The sequence below is a fragment of the Charadrius vociferus genome, unplaced genomic scaffold, assembly GCF_000708025.1.
Source record: "Charadrius vociferus isolate BGI_N301 unplaced genomic scaffold, ASM70802v2 scaffold134, whole genome shotgun sequence".
NCBI classification, from domain to species: domain Eukaryota; kingdom Metazoa; phylum Chordata; class Aves; order Charadriiformes; family Charadriidae; genus Charadrius; species Charadrius vociferus.
The window spans coordinates 5,598,991-5,616,390 of NW_009648333.1; the positions used below are offsets into that span (position 1 = coordinate 5,598,991).

General features: G+C 35.9%; 1 protein-coding gene across 1 annotated transcript in view; it reads left to right on the top strand.

The window, feature by feature from the left end:
- Positions 1–5,341: 5,341 nt before the first annotated feature.
- CEP135 (centrosomal protein 135kDa) overlaps positions 5,342–17,400 on the top strand; it is a 33,903-nt gene continuing 21,844 nt past the window's right edge. Inside the window, exons 1-11 of the mRNA XM_009884987.1 lie at positions 5,342–5,454; positions 6,632–6,822; positions 7,343–7,510; positions 8,918–9,059; positions 10,787–10,871; positions 11,846–11,974; positions 13,316–13,531; positions 14,105–14,170; positions 15,140–15,290; positions 16,305–16,498; positions 16,962–17,105. Coding sequence (XP_009883289.1) covers positions 5,342–5,454; positions 6,632–6,822; positions 7,343–7,510; positions 8,918–9,059; positions 10,787–10,871; positions 11,846–11,974; positions 13,316–13,531; positions 14,105–14,170; positions 15,140–15,290; positions 16,305–16,498; positions 16,962–17,105 — 1,599 coding nt within the window. The remainder of the gene's footprint in view (positions 5,455–6,631; positions 6,823–7,342; positions 7,511–8,917; positions 9,060–10,786; positions 10,872–11,845; positions 11,975–13,315; positions 13,532–14,104; positions 14,171–15,139; positions 15,291–16,304; positions 16,499–16,961; positions 17,106–17,400) is intronic.

Sequence of the window (17,400 nt, forward strand, 5' to 3'; positions counted from 1 at the left end):
GCTCCCGCCGTGCCGCTCCTCTCGTTTCCTCAGGGTTCTGCAGTCGTCCCCCTCCCGCCACTTCCCCGCCGGAGCTGCGTCGCTGCCGAAGCTTCACTGAAACGTCTCGGCTACTCCCTAGTGGCTCGCCCTGCGAGAATTTGTTTTTAACGGTATGTCTGGTAAAACCGACCCGGAGGGAGGGTGGAAAAAGTACAAATAAAGCTGTTTCTAAAGGGACTGGCTGCCTCTCCGTGGGTGCAGATTGGGGTTGCTGAAAGGTCTAGAAAGCTTCCAGTGTGGGGAGACAGTTGACGAGCAGGTTCATAATCGATAGGGTTTTCTTGTACTGTAACGTAAACTTACAGGTTTTGGCGGCTCTTTAAAGAAGAAATCTTACTTCTAGAGCAAGAATTGTCTTTCTATTGGCAAAGTGGCGACACTTCATAGCAAACGGTGCATGAATATCTAGTCAAAAGGGAACTCACAGCAAATCAACTTGGAAACAGGCTTTGCCAAAACAAGCGCAGGCTCATTCAGTGTATCTTGAAAACGGTGTTGTAGTTACGGCATTTCACAACACAGCCTTCTGTGTCCATGGACTGTATGGAGGCATGTATTAGAGCATTTCTGTAGTCAAATGGTTGGTCCACTAGGTGCCTTTTTTACCTGGGTGAAAACAAAACTAGCTCTTCATAGCAGAATGAGCTACGCGACCAATAATTACAGGACAGGAACAGAAGTTTTGTAAACACATTTCTCACACACGCAAAAAATAGCCTTGGGCATATCAGTTCTGAGAAATGAAAAATACATTTTGGTATTTCCCAGAACTGAGACTGGAAACTCCAGTTCATAACTGTCTTTTGTGCTATTGTTGTAGACTCAATAAAGAAATTGATTTAATAGCATATAAATTTGTCTGTGCTAATTTCTTTGTTTTCCGTTGTCAGCTATGTAGTTTTATCTTCGACGTGGCTCAATGACCATATTATGTCTTCCATGGCTAAGACACATCTTTGCTCTGATTTTTTTATCATTGCATTTTCTTATTGATAACACAAGTATTGCATCTGGAACAGTTCTTAACCTATACTCACCATGAAGTTTGCTGCATTGTTTTCAGACTAGAAGGCAAGCTTCAATATGCTAAAGCTTTTCTGTTTCATATTTCACCTGTAATGGTCAGTCTAATACCTATTAGCATTGCTTCTTTCACATTATTTCATGCAAATTGATTCTATACTTACAGCCTAAAGGAACAGGATTTGAAGTTCTGTTACTGCCCGTCTTACATGTCAATGTTTGATTTAAGTCATTGGTGACTTAGAACAATAGGGAACAGTTCATAGGTGCTAAATATGTCCGTTTCATAGATGCCTAGATCTTCAAAAGACTGCTCACAACCAACCAGGCTTGTCACGAAATGAAGCATAATAAAGTTGTCATCTCTAGCAGCCTTTGTGAAAAAAGGTGGAACAAAAAATGAAGTTTATTGGCTCAGAATATCTCTTCTGTGAATAACTGAAAGATGCAGTCATTGAGACATCTTTATAAATTCTTGTCTGGAAATGCCTGATTTATAGTACCATTTAATTTTCCTTTTTTGTTTGTTTATCTGATTTTCTGTTTTTCATCTAAAATGGAAATTATATTTTCTTCCTAGCAGCACTAAATTACATTAAATATTTAGATGATGTGAACTATTTATGTAGCTAACATAGCCTATCTCACGGGAAATACCAAAGTTGTTAGAGTACTTTCTAGTACTTTGCAAATTTGCAGACATATCTAGTAAGTTCTACATACCTTTTATCAGAGCTCAATCATGATTCACAAGGCTATTAAGTTTCTTTAAAGAAAAGGATATTCTGGATTGAGTTGACTGGGTAAGAATGATGTAGAAAATTTGGATTTCCGAAAAGCTTTTGGGAAGGTACTTTCCCGAAGGCTTTTAAGAAAGCAGGTCTCTTTCAGCAATGGAGAAAAGGTCATTTAATAGCTCCCTCAGTGGTTGAAAGAAAGGGTAGAAAGTACTACTTTATGGTGAATGTGCAGAAGATTTTCTGCTGTTTGACACTGATCAGTGATCTGAAAGAATGGATTAAACAGCAAGGGACAAAATTTGCTCAATGTATGGATGCGTTAAGAGCAGTCCAAGTGTTGCAGAAGAGTAGCACTGGGCTGAGTAATAAAGTGGGAGTTAAGGAACAGTGTTAATAAAGGAGAAGTAATACACATCATGGGCTTTAAAGTGGCAGTTACTGCTCAGAGAGAGAGATGTTAGTGTTACTGTGAATGTATCCAGTTGATGCTTTAGAGCAATCATAAAGGCAAATAATAAGTTATGAATCATTATGAATAGTGAAGGCTACAGCAAAGAAGCTTTATGGCTGATGCGTGGCTGCTCAGAGTGACTTTAATCTCAGAAAAAGTGTGGAAAAGGGACAAGCTGTTCAAACTACTAGAAAATTCTGGAAAATAGTTTTGCTAAAGCTGCCATAATGAATGACTGAAAGCATGAATAAGGAAAGATTATTTAGTATGTCTTACAACAAAACAAAACAAAAAAAAGTAGGGGGGATGCACATACCCATGAATTTATGATAAACTTTTCCAGACATACAGTTTAAATCAGGAATTCATTGCTACAGGTTATTTCAATGTGAAAGTGCAAAAGATTCAAGAAAACAATCAGACATGTCTAAGAAAGGTCTATCAGCTGCTATTATAATGATTTAAGTTCAGCTTTAGGCCCATCAAGTCCCTGTACTATAGTCTTCTAGAAAGAAGGTATGTAGTAGTAAGATTTGGCTCATGTTTTTTATGTTTTTGTACTCTTGCTGTGGCAACTGTCAGAGACACGGGATATTGGGTCAGACTGATCTTGGATTCAACTGTCATATATTCATTTTATATTTCTAGAAAGCCAAATTTTTCTCATGGAGACATTACTAGACGCTTTTTGATGTCACAGTAAGACTAGTGATAGACTTCTAAGTTTAGGGTATGATATTTATGCTATGGTTGTCTGTAATGACAGAGGTGTGGACTTACTGACACATCATCTCTTTCCAACAAAAAGTGTACAATGATTATTGTCTTTGAAGACTTCAGTATCTGTGTTAAGCTCTCTGAAACAGCGACCCCCAATTTTTCTTCTTACTTTCATTCTGGACACTTTGGACCCGTACTCCAGCTACTCATTTCCTGGACTAATTTTGGATCAGATGTGGCTCTAGGGAATATAAGATAATACCCTTTCTTGTTTGATTCCGATGGCAATAATGTCTTGAAACAAAAATTCTGTCTTTTAGGAAGGAGAGTGATTCAACCAGAAAGCTGTTGGTACCTCTCAATATTAGAGTATGTGTAGGTAACTACACCTCACTTAACCATCCGTTGCAGTGATTTAGTGAGATCCTGTGTCTACTTCCTAGCCACAGTTACTGGAGTGCTAACATCTGTCCGTTTATTTTCTCCACAGTTACTGTAGAAAAACTTTATTGCTTTACAAGCTGTGATACAGTTTTGTTATTGATGTTTCTTCTGTAAAACTTTCTCAATATGATTAGTAGAAAAATCCTTTCTCTTTCCAAAACACAAGCTATTAAATCAAGTCTGATGAATGATTTTAAACTAGTTGAACTGTGTGAGTTAAAAAGGTTATTCTAAAGGAGAAGATGGGCTCAAGAGTTACCGGCTTACTTCTGTAGTAATATAAGGTGTATTCCTGAGTCTAAATCTAGACACAGTGACACAATCACTTTACCTGAGTTCAGCACGTAATCCTAAACATTAATGCAGAAATACCATGGTTTCGTCACTTTTAGCTTTCATCTTTGGCTGCCAAAGGAGAATGAAGAGCATTTAGTACACATCAGTACATTGATTTCCACTTAGTACATTCACAGTTACCAGTTAGTGGAAGGAACTGTGCCTCCTTCTTCTTCAACCAACGCAGTGCAATATGTAAGGGATTGTTATCCATGCCATTGCCTAGTTAATATCTCAACATCTTGAACCTCGTCAAACAAATATTTTGGCAGTACCTGGACAGATGCTGTGCTTATAAGACTGGTGATTTTTTTTCTCATCCGTGGAGCAGTACCTGGCAACCACAGTCCCGTTGCTAAACTTATTTGTAGTGTTTTGATACTGAGATGAAATCTTGCTTTCCAGCCTCAAACATGAGAAAAACTTGCATGTTTTCTCATTATATTATTAATAAATAATTTTATTTCCAATTACCTGTGTATATTTATTTAATATCTTTTTAAAATCTGGGGGATGGTGAAACAGCATGGATTAAGTTATATCTATACACTATCCCCTTTATATGAGATGCAAACAATGCTTCCTCGGATTGGTAGTGTGGCTGCTGAGGTCTTTGCAGCCAGTAGGTTAATACTGAAACTTCTGAAGAAATGTGAGGGAAAATGTTTTACAGAAATAACTGTTTTTTTTAAATATTTCTAACTGTTGAGGAGATGTTTTCACATATTGAGGAGCATCAACTTTAGTATTCCATTTCTTTTCTCATTTTATCTCTAAATCCAGAAGGACGTAATGATGTAAAAATTCTTCCTCCCTCAAATCTACATGGCAAAACCAAAATTCTCATCTGTATTCAGATACATTAGTACTGATCCAGCCCCTTTTAGATCAGGTTAATAAAAAGATAACTAATCAGTCAAAAGAAAAAAAGAAAAAAAAACAACGTCTGATCCTTGAACTGTATTCTCTAGAAAACGATGCAGAAGTACACGAGTGTGGGGTTTTTTTCCTGTTTTCCCTCATAGAAAAAAGATGTTCAAAGTTAATCTGTTTTTAAAATTTTACACATTTCATGCAATTTTACAAATGGTTGGCATAAGTTATGTTAAATACTGCCTTGTAAACTGTGAAAGTATATATGAGTATGTGAGGTTTCTGAGAATAATCTGTCAGTTTGCATTGTGGAAGATATTATAATGACCATGGTTCAAAAAATCAGAATCTAGTTCTTAGTCTTCCCACAGAAAGATCTTTTCAGAGCTCAGTTCTTACATACTGGAAGGAAAAATTTATGTTCGTACTCTAAGATGTTAGAAAAGAGAAAACTAATTGTCAAGGCAAATGTTTCTTTTTAAAGAAATATATAAATATGTTTAAAACTTTTTAGTTGCTCTATCATTCTCTTTTGGTTTACTTCAATTTTAAGGACATGCTTATGCACTGTATTTTCTACACAAAAAATGTATTTTCCATTACTTTTTTCTGTATTATTCCTTCTTTAAAGGTCAAACGCTGTAACAGACAGTCTTTTGCAGGTCCTATTTATCTTGCCTGTGACAAAAGCTACTTTGGAGGTGTGTTTACAATGACTACAACTGCAGAGCGAAGGTTCCTTAATCTCAGGAAACGACTGGATCAGCTGGGCTATCGGCAGCCATTGGGAGTGGAGAGTTTACCTTTGGTGGAAAAGCTTTTTAGGTATACAGAAGTAGATTCATTAAAAAAAATAGTAATCATACAGTAGATATTGTTTGATTTTTTTTGACATATAAGGGAGAACGCTTAGTCTGAAGATTATTCTCAAGCAATATTCCAGAGCTAACATTCAGTTCCTGCGTATGATGAAGTCAAATAGGGTTGCTTAAGTGATGAGAACGTCTTAAGATCTCATTTAATTCAGTAGACTTGTTTCTAAGGATCTATGGTCAAGGAAAATTCAACTTTTTTGACCTCATAAGAGAGCCAAGCATAGTCACTATTGATATGTGCTTAAGGGATTTGGTTTATAACTGCTTGTATAAAAAATAATCCCTGTTGTCTGTACTATGACCTAAAATAAAACAGTCCCAGCTCCATTGTCTCATGTGGAGTTTAAATTTGCTATCTCTGCAGTTTTTACAGCACACAGAAGAAAAATTTTCAGATGAGCTTCTTAATATATCTGCCATTTCATGGCTTTGATGTGACTACGAACATCATCATTTCCATAGTAATCCAGTTATATTTGGCTAAATATGCAAATGCAGGTATTCTGGTTCTGTATATTCTGGCATATAATATAGATGGAAGAACCATAGGTAGACAGATGTGGAGCAATCTCCTTTCAACATGAGGTCTCATCCTGGTGTCTAACAGATAGGTTTAATCTCTCAATCACTGACTTTGATATTATTTTCACAAAAATGTTTATAGCTACTTACCACTAATTTCTGTTATGCAGCTTCTGATCTCTATATGAATAGTAGTTACCTTCTGGCCTTTTTAATTCTTTACTTCAAGTTTCTTCTGTGATAAGTAGTGCTACAATTTATGTAGTGCTTGTTGTAAAAAATCATCTTGCCAATTTTGAATGTCTCACTTTATGTAGAAAAGAGAATTTATTGAATTATCAGCTGTAACCTCCTGATATGCTTTCTAAATATCTTTATTTTTTATTTCTCCTGACCTTTCCTATTTACTTCTTTTTAAGTGAATGTTTCCTGTCTTTTGTTTTTTCCTACGTGAATGTTCTCTTTGCCTTTCTTTGAACCCATTTGTTCCACAGTTAATGTGGTCTCAGGGAAAGGATTTTGTTTCTCAGGTCATAATAAATATTTGCATCTGCGGTGTAAAGGCTGATAACATTTCTAACATATCTGATGCTCCTTTACCCTAGTGACCTAGTTCATACAACTGAGAGCTTGCGCAGTGCAAAGTTATCTGCTGGAAAAATTGAAAAAGAATGCAGCAATTACGATGCTATTTTGGAACCTTATAAAACAGAGAATGCTAAACTTACCAGGGAAAATAATGAGCTACATTTAGAAATATTAAAACTGAAAGAGCAATGTGATCGTCATGTTAAAGGTAATATAAAAATGATGATACTTTTTTTTTTTTTTAAATCCTTCTGTGCCAAAATAAAATCGCAGTAAAATCCTTGATCTGCAGATTCATTTATCTGTACTTATAAGTGAGTGAGTCGTCATTGACTTTGGTGCCTTGAAGGAGTTAAGGCTTATGCACAGATATTTCTTTTGTAGTTAAAAAGTTTCTGAGGTCCTGGAAATCATTGTTTTAATCAAACATGAAAACGTTAGAACTTTTTAACATAAACTTTCATACCTTGAAATGCTACTTTTTAATTTAAAATTAAATACTGCTGTTAAATGTGCCTTTATTCTACAAAGGGGGTTTATTGGTATAACATATAAATGTGTATTTGTGTGTGTTTGTCTGTGTAGCTCTATATAAACATATGAATGTGTATTTGAAATTTTCATGGTATGGAAACAGAATATAGGATTCTTTTTATGCCCGTTTTGGTGCTACTAGGAAAAACAATAATGAATAAGAAAGGCAATATGGCTTTTTCTCTCCCCTGAAGATTTGAAAGCCTCCTTAAGGAGAGTTGAGCATGAGACAGCTGACTTGAAATTTCTGAATAACCAATATGTACATAAAATTAAAATGCTGGAAAAAGAGAACAAAGCCAAGACTGAAAAAATTCAGCAGCTTCAGGAGAAGAATCTGCAAGCAGTGGTGCAAACACCTGGTAAGTGTAAATAATCAGTTATTTTTAACTTTTCTCTGGGCTTTTGTTGACTCTTCAGAACATAATCTTTTTTTTTTTTCTCCCCTCTAGGAAGAGAAGTTACTACAGTAAAAACTATCTAATAGAATAACATTACCTTTTGAAAGTTTTGGCTCTGAATTCAGTCTTTTCTCTGTATGGAAGAAGTTTCATTAGCACATTGTTTTGTTAGGAACTTTGAATACAAACAGATTCGGTAGAAGACTATTAAGTTAAAATGTGACTGGAAAGCACTGTTAATCAACAGCTATTTTTATTTTTTAATGTTACACCTGATTTAGTCAGAGGCAGGTTGTTTGATACTTGAATCTTTTTGACAGCTAATTGACGATGTATAAGTTACAAATTCAGATTTTTGTAACCAAGATCTGAAAGCAGCAAGGTGCAAAATAAGTCTACAAACAAATATTCCAGCCCTCTGAAAGCTTACAGTATTTAAATGGTCTTTTGATAACTTAATGTTCCGGATGTTACTTTCAGGTTAGTTTTTTTTTTCTCCAGGGTTTCCTTTTTCTTCATTTTTTTTCAAGCCAAGGGAAATAGTGAGAAGTATTTTGTAAGATTTTGAAATTGCCTTTTCTTTCCAAGTCATTGAATTACCTATATATTTTTGGCATCTGATGGAAATTAATTGGTAGTTAGGTGAAATTAAAATTCCTCTCTATTTTTCCACACCTTTCTGCGTTTCATGTCCTTCACTTCAAAGATGCCATGTTACACTTCTGTCTGTCTTTCTGCATACTTGCTGCTTGTTTACTGGTCTTCTGGGATTTTTCTGTACTTCATTATCAAATATTATATCTTCTTATTTAATCGTGTGATGAAGAGTAATTGTTCCTTCTGGAAATAATACTATGTTTTGCTTTCTTTCTGATATAATGTTACCATGCGAGCAAATAACCTAGTCTGCTTGGTATGCTTATGATATTCATTCACTGAAATGGCAATAGGACAGAACGAAAGAAAACATTACTAAACAATACAGAGTTTAGTTCAGTCATAACATAGTTCTTAAATGTGAAAACAAAATGTCTTTTGTGATGTTTTAATTCAGCTTTTTTAGTAGGTCACTAACAGATTCAACAAGTTTGAACTGTACAATATATAGGGTTTTAAACACTAGGGAGAATTACTTACACTGAACTTGCATGTTTCCTTATTATAAAGCTGACAAAGCTGATACTAACCTGCAAGAATGGTGTTATCTAGACTGTGCACGTTTTAGCACAGTAAGATTAAAATGGTGGAACGTGCCAGTTCAGAAGCAATGGAATAAATAGTGGAAATAGTGGAATTTCATTTTTTATTAAAGAAGATGACTCCCTTGCTTTAACTCCAAGTAATAGGCATTTGGGTTTGGGCTTTTAGGTGGCAGAAAAAGAAGCATTCCCTTCAGGCGTCAACGCATGCAGATAGACCAGCCTGTCCCTCCATCAGGTGTGAGTGCCTATCCAGTTCCTCAGCCAGAGGACCCTTATATCGCAGACCTTCTTCAGGTGGCTGATAATCGGTAATCTAAAGAACTTTTAAATTTTGAAGTATAGGTGTTAAGTATCTGCAGTGATTTTTCCAACCCCCAGCCTCCTCCTGCCTTTCAAATTTGCCTCAAACAAAATGATATTTCATGATGTTTAAGAGGACTATAGTTCTTAAACAGGATTTTGCTTAGTGATTGACAGTGCTGCCTGTGACAAAGTTGCAATGGATATTTAAAAAGCTGCTTATTTCCTTAAAGGATTTCTCTTAAAATTTCTGTACTGGTTTTACTGCTATACCTAATTTTAGATTGGATATTCTGGAAAAAGCTACATATAATGTTTTGTGTAGGAGTAAACTGACCTTTCATCTTTATTTTGGAAGACTAAATCTTGATTTTGTAGTACAAATTTTGGCTTGGGAACCTATATTATGAAAGGTTCAAGTAAATTGTTTTTTCTTATTTAGAATATATCTGTAGAGGGTTTACATGGCAAGGTGTTGGCAGCGGGGGGACTGCAGGGGTGGCCTCTCTGAGAAGAGGCCAGTGGCAACCCTGTGCTGGACACAGCCTGTTCCACCTGTCTTCAGAACAGACCCACCACAGGTCACAGCTGAGCCCATCAGCCAAGCTGGTGGCTCGAGTGTTAAAATGTATTTAAGAAAGGGTAAAAATCAATGCTGCACAGCAGCAGTGAGAGGGAGGAGTGAGAAATATGTGAGAGAAACAACCCTGTGGACACCAAGGTCAGGGATGGAGGGGGAGGAGGTGCCTCAGGCACTGGTGCAGAGATTCCCCTGCAGCCCATGAAGACGACCATGGTTATGCAGGTTGTCTGTGCAGCCCGTGGAGACCACTACATCAGAGCAGATACCCACACTGCAGCCCATGGAGGACCATGTCGGGGCAGATATCCATGCTGTAGGCCATGGAGGATCCCATGCTGGACCAAGTGGATATGCCCTGTAGGAAGCTGCAGCCCAAGGAAAGCCCACCCTGGAGCCGGGTTCTGTCACGAACTGCAGGTCGTGGAGAGGAGCCCATGCAGAAGCAGGTTTTCTGGCAGGAGCTTTGGCCCATGAGGGACACGTGCTGGAGGCAGTCTGTTCTTGAAGGACTGTATCGGTTGGAGAGGACCCAGGCTAGAGCAGTTCATGAAGGACTGTATCCTGTGGGAGGGACCCCATGCTGGCGCTGGGGAGCAGTGTGAGGAGTAAGGAGAGGCAAAACCAAAGTTGCGAACTGACTGCAGTTGCCATTCCCCATCTCTGCTGTGCCTCTTGGGGTAGCAAGGTGGTCTAAGTCGTGAATGAAGCGGTGAAGGTGAGCTTAGAAAAAAGTGGAGGGTGGGAGGAAGGTGTTTTTAGTTTGTCTTTGTTTATCATCATCCTACTTTATTTTTAATCGATGATAAATTAAATTTATCTTCCCCAAGTCGAGTCTGTGTTGGCCATGACAGTTATTGGTAAGTGATCTCCCTGTCTTTATCTTGACCCATGAGCTTTTTTTGTCTTATTTTCTGCCCTGTCCTGCTGAGGAGGGGGAGTGAGAGAGCAGTTCAGTGGGGGTCTGGCAGCCAACCAAGGTCAGCCTGCCGCAGCATCTCAAACAAGGGCTTCTGCATTAATATTTTGTATGAACAAAACTATTTTTTGTGAAATACTTACATTCAGGACCAAAGAGAAAATACTAATATTGAATTGTTGTATACCTATGATTCTTCCATGAGTCCACATGAACGGTATATTGCTACATTTCAGAATTCATGAACTTCAGTCAGAAGTAACAGAGCTACAGGAAAAATTGGAGATATCTGAACGTGAAATGAAAAATTATAGCAAACAGGTATGTTTACAGATTGGTTTATTTAAATATTATTTGGCTATAGTACCCATTGCAATAGCCTTGTTTATAATTTGTGTGTTAACCTCATTGTGAAAGCATTGTAGGGCTTGTGAAATACAATTATTCTAACTTGCCTATGTTAAACTATTTCTCTCCCCTTTGAAGACAGCAGCAATAATAAAATACTTGTCTGCTACTTTTACTGATATATTTTGTGTATTAAAATTACATTAAATACATTAAACTTGATTGCAAGTAGAATTTGTGTCTAAGGTTTGTTAGTTCAGAAGCATTAACTGGTCCAGAATAATATATATATTATACAGATAGGTTAGGATAATTGTTTTCACTGTTTGGACTAGTTATATTTTTGAATTTTTAATTTTTGAAAGTTAATTTTTATGGACAGCAGCTTTTACAATATTTTAATTAGAGTGGATTGGTGAGACATGTATAACCATTAAATGAGGGAATTGTATCAATTGTTCATATTTTTCAATATCTGGGGATTAGTGGATACCATCCTCTCTTTTTTTTTTTTTTTTGTTCACATCTTGTTTTTCCTCTTCCAATATTCCCTGGTTTTCAGCTCTTTGATTTTCACGCTGAAATAGTCACCGAATTGGATTATCTAAAAGCTTTTTCCCTAAATTTAAATGCTAGTCTTGGGCAGTTAATTTGCAGTATTCAGTAACTTCACTTTAAATGAAAACTGTTGGTTTCTCTTCAGGAAAATAATCTAGTAGGAATTGTTTCAGTATTTTTTTTGTGCAAAAATTAGTTTTGAATTTTTATTTCAAAGAAATCACTTTGTTCAGAAAAATACAGAATTAAAAAAAGATTGTTAAAGATAAAAATTGCATTATTAGATCCATATCTTTTTACTGAATGTTATATAGGTGTTTATTTGAACAAAGATTCTATTAAATAGTAGAGAGGATACCAAATATATATTTATTTTTTTTTCCTCAAAGGTTGAGCTAAGAGATAAAGAAATAGAGCGCCTAGTGTTAACATTGGATGGTGGTCGTTCTCATGAGGTTATCTCTCTGGAATCGAGAAGTAAAAGTAATGAGAAACTTATCGCCCATTTGAATTTGCAGGTAATGTCTTGGTGGTTAGTCAAAACTAAAAATACTAACAATCTAAAAAAAACATGACAAAACTTCTAGCTTTTCTTTAAAAAAATCACTAATAGATATATAATCAATTTAACTTGCTTTGCTCTTTAGGATAAAGATGTTTGTGTTTACTGTGCCCATTAGCATGCATTCAGTACTGGTCTCAGAATGAGGATTTTTAAAGAAAGATACAAGACAGGCTGGAGTACAGATCAAGTAAAGCCTGTCTCTGGATTTATACCATCAATTCTCTGTTTTTCCAACTGAGTTAATGTTTTGTATAGTGATTGTCCATGATCTACAGTGGCATGAGAGTTTGCAGTTTATTAGCTTAGCTTCAGTGCTGCAAAATACAGAATGAGCTATGACTTGGAAGCCGTACAGCTGTGTTCAGTGATCCTGAATTAGTAAGTCATGCTGAACACAAATTGATTGTACAGAGAGTGAGCCCAGAGCTGCATAAAGCTGGTTTTGGGCCGTCGAGACTATTTGCTCAGGCTCGGTGCCAATGTACCACTTTTAGTCTCTGACAATAAATGGATGGATATCTCTATGTAGTAGTATTCATGACTATGAGAGGACTTAGACTTTCTTCTGTGTCTGCAGTAATTATTCTTCCTGGAGTTTTGAGGAAAGTTGTGTGGAGTTGAAAGTGCAGCACCTCTGTTATCTTGAATCTTTCAACATACTCCAGAGTCCCATTTTCTTGGGCAGTGTAACTTATCTGTATTTTTTATTCCTACTCTACATCCCTGCTTCTCTTCCCTTTACTCACAGGGAAAGGTATATGGGGGAAAAACAATGACTGTAGAGCAGAAATTCTGAGGATGTTGTTTAAGGTGCTGAAGTATGTTGAGGGCAAGATAAGTTTTGGGAATCTTATCTATAAAGCTTTACTTTCATGAAGGACTAACAGTGAGATTAAGCTTAGCAAACATACTACAAAGGTGGAGAGAAGAATGTGTCCTCGTATCTTGTGAAATTTAGGGAGCCTCTGAGTACACTGGGTCTACTGGACCAATGCCCAAGACAGGTTTCTATACAGATCTCTGCTTTTCAGTACTTTTTAGCATAAACCTCAGGTTTTGGAGACCAGGTAAAGAACAGGGTAATAATGAATTCCTTTACCTTGCACCTTTGTAAAATCATATTGTTTCATGTTTATAAGCATTAAGTTCTAAAAATAGAAAATCTTGCGATTTTTAACAGGATGTCCCTTTTTTACTGTGGATATAGAGATACTATATTTCAGAAGATTGGGAGAAACTTTTGCTACCTAGTTTAACAATACATATTAATGTTTTAATGAAAAATATCTTCCAGATTGAATATTTGCAGCAAACAAACAAAGAACTTGAAAATCGCATTCAAGACCTCTTGGACACTAAACAAAACGTGACTAGTGAGGTAGTGCATTTAAGCAATAAAAATGAAGAACTGTGTCAAGAACTGAATGAAATAGACCACTTGGCACAGCAGTTGGAAAGACACAAGGAAATTGTGCTCGAGACTGCAGATAAGGAAATAGGAGAAGCAAAGGTAATCACTAACATTCTAGTGTGAAGGATCTGCTCACCTCTCAGGTGGCTTTATATATTTTAATTGCAAGACATGACCTATCAGCTTGTAAAGGAAGATTAAAAAGATATTTTTTCCAGTTTACTTAATATTATAAAGAATTTCTCACTAAAAGGCGATTAATCACAGCAATTTTGTCTCTTTCCTGTATTAGGTGAGATGAATTTAGCTAAGAGGTAATCTGTCTTCCTTCTGTTAGCTTACTATGAAATAAAATTCTGAGATACTTAAAACTATTGATAGGTAATAGGTATTTGCAACAGCGATGCTTCTGTTTGGAGGGTTTTTTTCTGGGAGAAGTCATGCAATGATTTATTTAAATGTTGTTCTCAAAAAGAGCATGGGTGTGTAGACCACAAATTTTTTGTGCTTTCAGTTCATTGGGGCTTTACTATTTAAAATTTGGCAGATTACATGGAACTAATTATACTTTATTTGTTAAAAAAATAGTCTGTTTCCTTAATTTTTTTGTAGCAAAGGAATTGTCATTTTGAATATGTAAGTTTTAACATATAGGTTAATTTTGGTTGGTAGAAAGAAATTGAAAGGAAACACACTGAAATACAGGGTCTTGAAGAAACAATAACAAGGCTTAAATCAGTAAGTAAAAATACTTTTAGTTCTTGTTTTTAGCATTTTTATCCTACTGTCATCCACGTGTTTCTTTCATTTATTATAAAAATTAACACTTTAACAATTGACGGAGAACTTTTATAGTACCTCAAAACTCTATTGTAATAATTTAATAATTAATAAATGAAAGAGCTAAAGAAGCTACATCATATTTTTGCAAAAATAAACTGAAAGAAACATCTGTAGACAGTGTGGTTGACTATGTCCTTGTTGTACATTTCCTTATTTCTGCTATCTGAAGTTGTAATTTCCACGACATAATCATTTTTACCACAAATGAGTTACGACAACCTAGAGGATTTTCTTCATGTAGAAACTACTTTGTCTCTTAATCAGCATGTGAATAATTATTCAATGCTTGCTCACTCAGAAACAAGGCATAGTAGCGCAGATGAAAAACATCAGTATTATCAGTTCGTTGAAGAGCAAATTCTTTCCAGCATATAGTGAGTTGGGTATTAGTTGAGCACAGTGTTTTGTTTTAGTATTTGTAGTGAACTTGAAAATACAAAAATATTTCATTTTCAGGCCACCAGATTATAGGAAAGACATGCCAAACAGCATTGGATTAGCTGCAGGGGTTGACTGAGATGCTGCGTTGTGATGTGCCATTAAAAGTTATTTCTTGCTTTAGTTACGACTTTTTTCCATGCTTATATCCCACCACCCTTCTGGTTTGGTTTCTTGAATTAAACAGGGGTTCATCTTGCTTGTTTTGATACTGATTGCAAACCATGTCAAAAGTAATGCTTACTTTGCTGTAATAAAAAGTAGTATAAAATAGTGGTAGCCTTTAACAAATGTTAAAGCACAAAACATCCAGGTTAAACAGAAGTGAACAGTGTTGAATACTAAAAGTTTAACAAAACGTTAAATATTTTTTTCCAAATGTCTCTATTGGCACTTCTAATTTTGTAATAATACTTATTACTTCAGGAGTTGTGCTCATGTCGTAGGGAGAATGAAAGACTGAGTGAAGAACTCTTTGCAAAAGCAGACGATAAAGAGAATCTTGAACTGTTGTTAAACCAACTTGAACAAGAGAAACAAAGGCTAACAGAAAAAACAGAGAACTTAGAAATAAAAGGTAAGTCATCAATCGAGGGTTCCTGTAAAGTATATTTCTATAATTTTTGAAATAGACAACCTTGCATATTTGAGATACAGTTAATAATACTAAAAGACTTGATATATGTCAACTAAAAAGACGACTGTAGGTCTTCAGTCAGAATTCAAGTGAAAACTTTTGTCACAGAAACATGTTTCCATTTGGTATGTGAGAACTAGAAATTGAACTTTTTATTGTGATCCCACGGGACATCCTAATATTAATACTATGGCAATTTCATACAAAATGATATTTTGGGTCTAAAACTGCTTTTACTGTCTATCTTTCTGAGTGAGTGAATTCTGGCTGTGTTTCTTTAGAGCTTTTCCAGTTGGATCTTGAAAACCTCCAGGGACAGAGATTCCGCAATCTCTCTAGGCAACCCATTCCAACATCTGTTTATCCTCAGAGATAAAGATTGTTTTCCCTCTGTTGGTTGTAATTACCTGTAGCGATTAATCACCATTGTACCTTGTTTACCTACTGTGCACCTCTGTGAAGAAATTGTCTCCATGTTCTCTATAACCCCCTCTTGGTATTGGCCGTCTGCTCTTGGGTTCCCAGCTCTTCTCCAGGCTGAACAAGCCCAGTTCCCTCAGCAATAATACCCACAGGGCAAGTATTCTGCTCCCTGGCCAGCTTGGAGGGCCTCCCCTGGACTCACTCAGGTTTATCAACATCATTCTTGTACCAGGGGCGACACAACTGAACACAGTATTGTAAACGTGATCGAATGAGCGTTAAGTAAAGGGGAATGATCACACCCCTCAGTCTGTGTCTCTGTTGAGACAGCCTAATACGCTGCTAGGACTCTGTTGGTTCCAAAGCACGCTACTCCCTCGTGTTTAACTTACTGTCACCCAGGACTCCTGCATCCTTTTCAGCAGATTTGCTGCCCAAATGGTTGCTGGGAGTTAGTCCATCTGAAATGCAAATGTCTTTGTGGAAATTCATGAGGTTCCTATACTGTTGGTTTTATTTCTTTTTCTGCAGAACGAGAACTTGTCCTAGAAATAGAAAGAATGAGATTAGAATATGGTATAGCCCTAGGAGACAAATCTCCATCTCGTCTAGATGCATTTGTAAAGACTTTAGAAGATGACAGAGATTATTATAAACGAGAATTAGAATATCTTCAGAAAATGATAAAACGAAGGCCTAGCCCAAGCCGTAAGACTCCAGAGAAGGTAACACTCCTGCTGTCAAGACAAGCTGAAAAATAATGAAAATACTGTAGAACCATTTAAGGAGCTATCAAATATATTTTTAAATTCAATAGCAGTAAATGACTGCAGTATTTTTCTAAATTGCATTCTTAACATAAAAAATTAACTGAGAGAATCTCCAGTGAACTTGCATTTTATTTTCTTATTCACATTTTACAGTAACATATTGATTAATTATTGATCAGTTTGAAATAAATAGAACTAGATGATAAACAGAAAAAGGTTGAAATCTTCTTGTTAGCTGTTTTGTTTTTTCTTCTTAACAGTTAGTTCTTATTGTTTAAATTATACCACCAATGCCGGGCTTTTTCTTTCAATTAAAATTTATTATGTATGTATTTTTCATGTATTACTAATACTGAGAGTTCTTTCTTTTTTTTTTAATTAGTATATTTTAACATAAAGTTTATTAATCACTTTGCAGAGTGAAGATCTTAGATTGATCACCAGAGAAAGAGACGAACTTCGGTCCATGTTAGACAGATTTGAAAAACACATGATAGAAATTCAATCCAATGTCAAATTACTGACTACAGAAAGAGATAGATTAAATGTTCTTTATGAGCAGGTAAGAAGAGATTGTTTATAATTGGCATTGAAATAACCAGTTAACGCTTGTACTATTGCTTATTCAAAATGAAAAAACTTCTCTCTTTAACTTCTCCCTGCTCTGGCTGGGGGATTGGACTAGATGATCTCCAGAGGTCCCTTCCAACCCTGACCATTCTGTGATTCTGTAATAGAACTTGAGGAATATAGACCTACTAGAATACAACCGAGAATAATAAAATATAAACCTATTATTATTACTTGTTAATAAAAATTATATATTCCAAAGTTGATACATTAACTTCAAAGCCATT